Below are 1,402 nucleotides of genomic sequence, written 5' to 3' on the forward strand. Positions count from 1 at the left end.
CGCGCCACACCCCACCCAAACCCGGCACACCCCCGCCCAACCCGGGACAATCCCGCCCAAAACCGGGACAATCCCATCCAAACCGGGACAATCCCACCCAAACCCGGGACAACCCCGCCCCACCCCGTGATTCCGGGAATGTCCGTGGCTACCGCGTCGAACTGGGTGAAGAACTCCTGGGATTTGCTCTCGACGCTCTCGGGGTCGGCCTTGACGTCCACCATGGGGTTGAGGCTCTGCGCCCGCTCCAGCGAGGCCTCGGCGCGGTTCCGGCCCAGCGACCCCAGCGGGATCAGGAACTGGGCTCGGGTGTCCTCCGGGGACACCTGGGGGACGGCGGGATCAGGATTCCAGGGGCTGGGAATGAGGGAAACCCCCCCCCTAGGGCTGGGTGGGGTGAAAGGAATAAAATTCCCCAATTTTGGGGGCTATTCCTGAGGGGAGGCAAAACTTTACTGTTTTATGAAGGTTTTTTGGGGTGAAACCTCGGGGTTTTAGGAGCCTTTTAGGGAGGCAAAACCTCATTATTTTAAGAAGCTTTTTTGGGGTGAAACCTCGGGGTTTTAGGAGCCTTTTAGGGAGGCAAAACCTCACTATTTTAAGAAGCTTTTTAGGGTGAAAGCTCGGGGTTTAAGGAGCCTTTTAGGAGGGCAAAACTTCACTATTTTATGAAGCCTTTTTGGGGTGAAACCTCGGGGTTTAAGAAGCCTTTTAGGGAGGCAAAACCTCACTATTTTACGAAGCTTCTTTGGGGTGAAACCTCGGGGTTTTAGGAGCCTTTTAGGGAGGCAAAACTCGGGATTGGGGATTAAATCCCAAAATGGGACCATCCAAACCTCCCCCCCCTCACCTGTGAGGGTCCAGCAGGGTGAGACCCTGACCCCAGCCAGGATGAGGCTGTGCCCAGGTGTGTGCCCAGGTGTGTGCCCCCCCTCACCTGTTGGTGGTCCAGCAGGGTGAGGCCTCTGACCCCGGCCAGGATGAGGTTTTTGGCCACCTCTGTCCCCAGCCCCCGCAGCCCCACCAGCAGCACCCGCGACGCCCGTAACCTGTGGGGGGGAATCGTGGGAAACGGGCTCGGGAACGGGGAATGAGAACCCCAAAGGGGCTGGAGCGGCCCCGCGAGGGGATAAATCCTAAGGAATGAGAATATAGAACCCCCAGACCCCTATAGAGACATCCTTAGCCCCTATATGCGGACCCCACCCCCCCCAAGGCTAAATAAAGACCCTCCAGAGCTTCTATAGAAGCTCTTTAAAGCTTCTATAGAGCTCCTCCACCTCCTATAGGGCCCCTCAAAGCCCATACAGGGACCCCCCAGCTCCTATAAGCCCCCCTGGTTCCTATAGGGTGCCTTCGCAGCTCCTACAGGGGGCCCCTAAACCCCTACACAGCCCACGCT

At 58.0% G+C, this 1,402-nt stretch overlaps 1 protein-coding gene across 1 annotated transcript in view; it reads right to left on the bottom strand.

Annotated features, from left to right (window-relative positions):
• SAE1 (SUMO1 activating enzyme subunit 1) overlaps positions 1 to 1,402 on the bottom strand; it is a gene marked incomplete at its 3' end in the record, with an annotated part of 4,750 nt that overhangs the window by 2,935 nt on the left and 413 nt on the right. The window contains exons 2-3 of the mRNA XM_008636701.2: positions 938 to 1,049; positions 153 to 326 (exon numbers count right to left, since the gene is read on the bottom strand). Of these exons, the coding sequence (XP_008634923.2) occupies positions 153 to 326; positions 938 to 1,049 (286 nt within the window). The remainder of the gene's footprint in view (positions 1 to 152; positions 327 to 937; positions 1,050 to 1,402) is intronic.

Source organism: Corvus brachyrhynchos, unplaced genomic scaffold (assembly GCF_000691975.1).
Source record: "Corvus brachyrhynchos isolate BGI_N302 unplaced genomic scaffold, ASM69197v1 scaffold1806, whole genome shotgun sequence".
NCBI classification, from domain to species: domain Eukaryota; kingdom Metazoa; phylum Chordata; class Aves; order Passeriformes; family Corvidae; genus Corvus; species Corvus brachyrhynchos.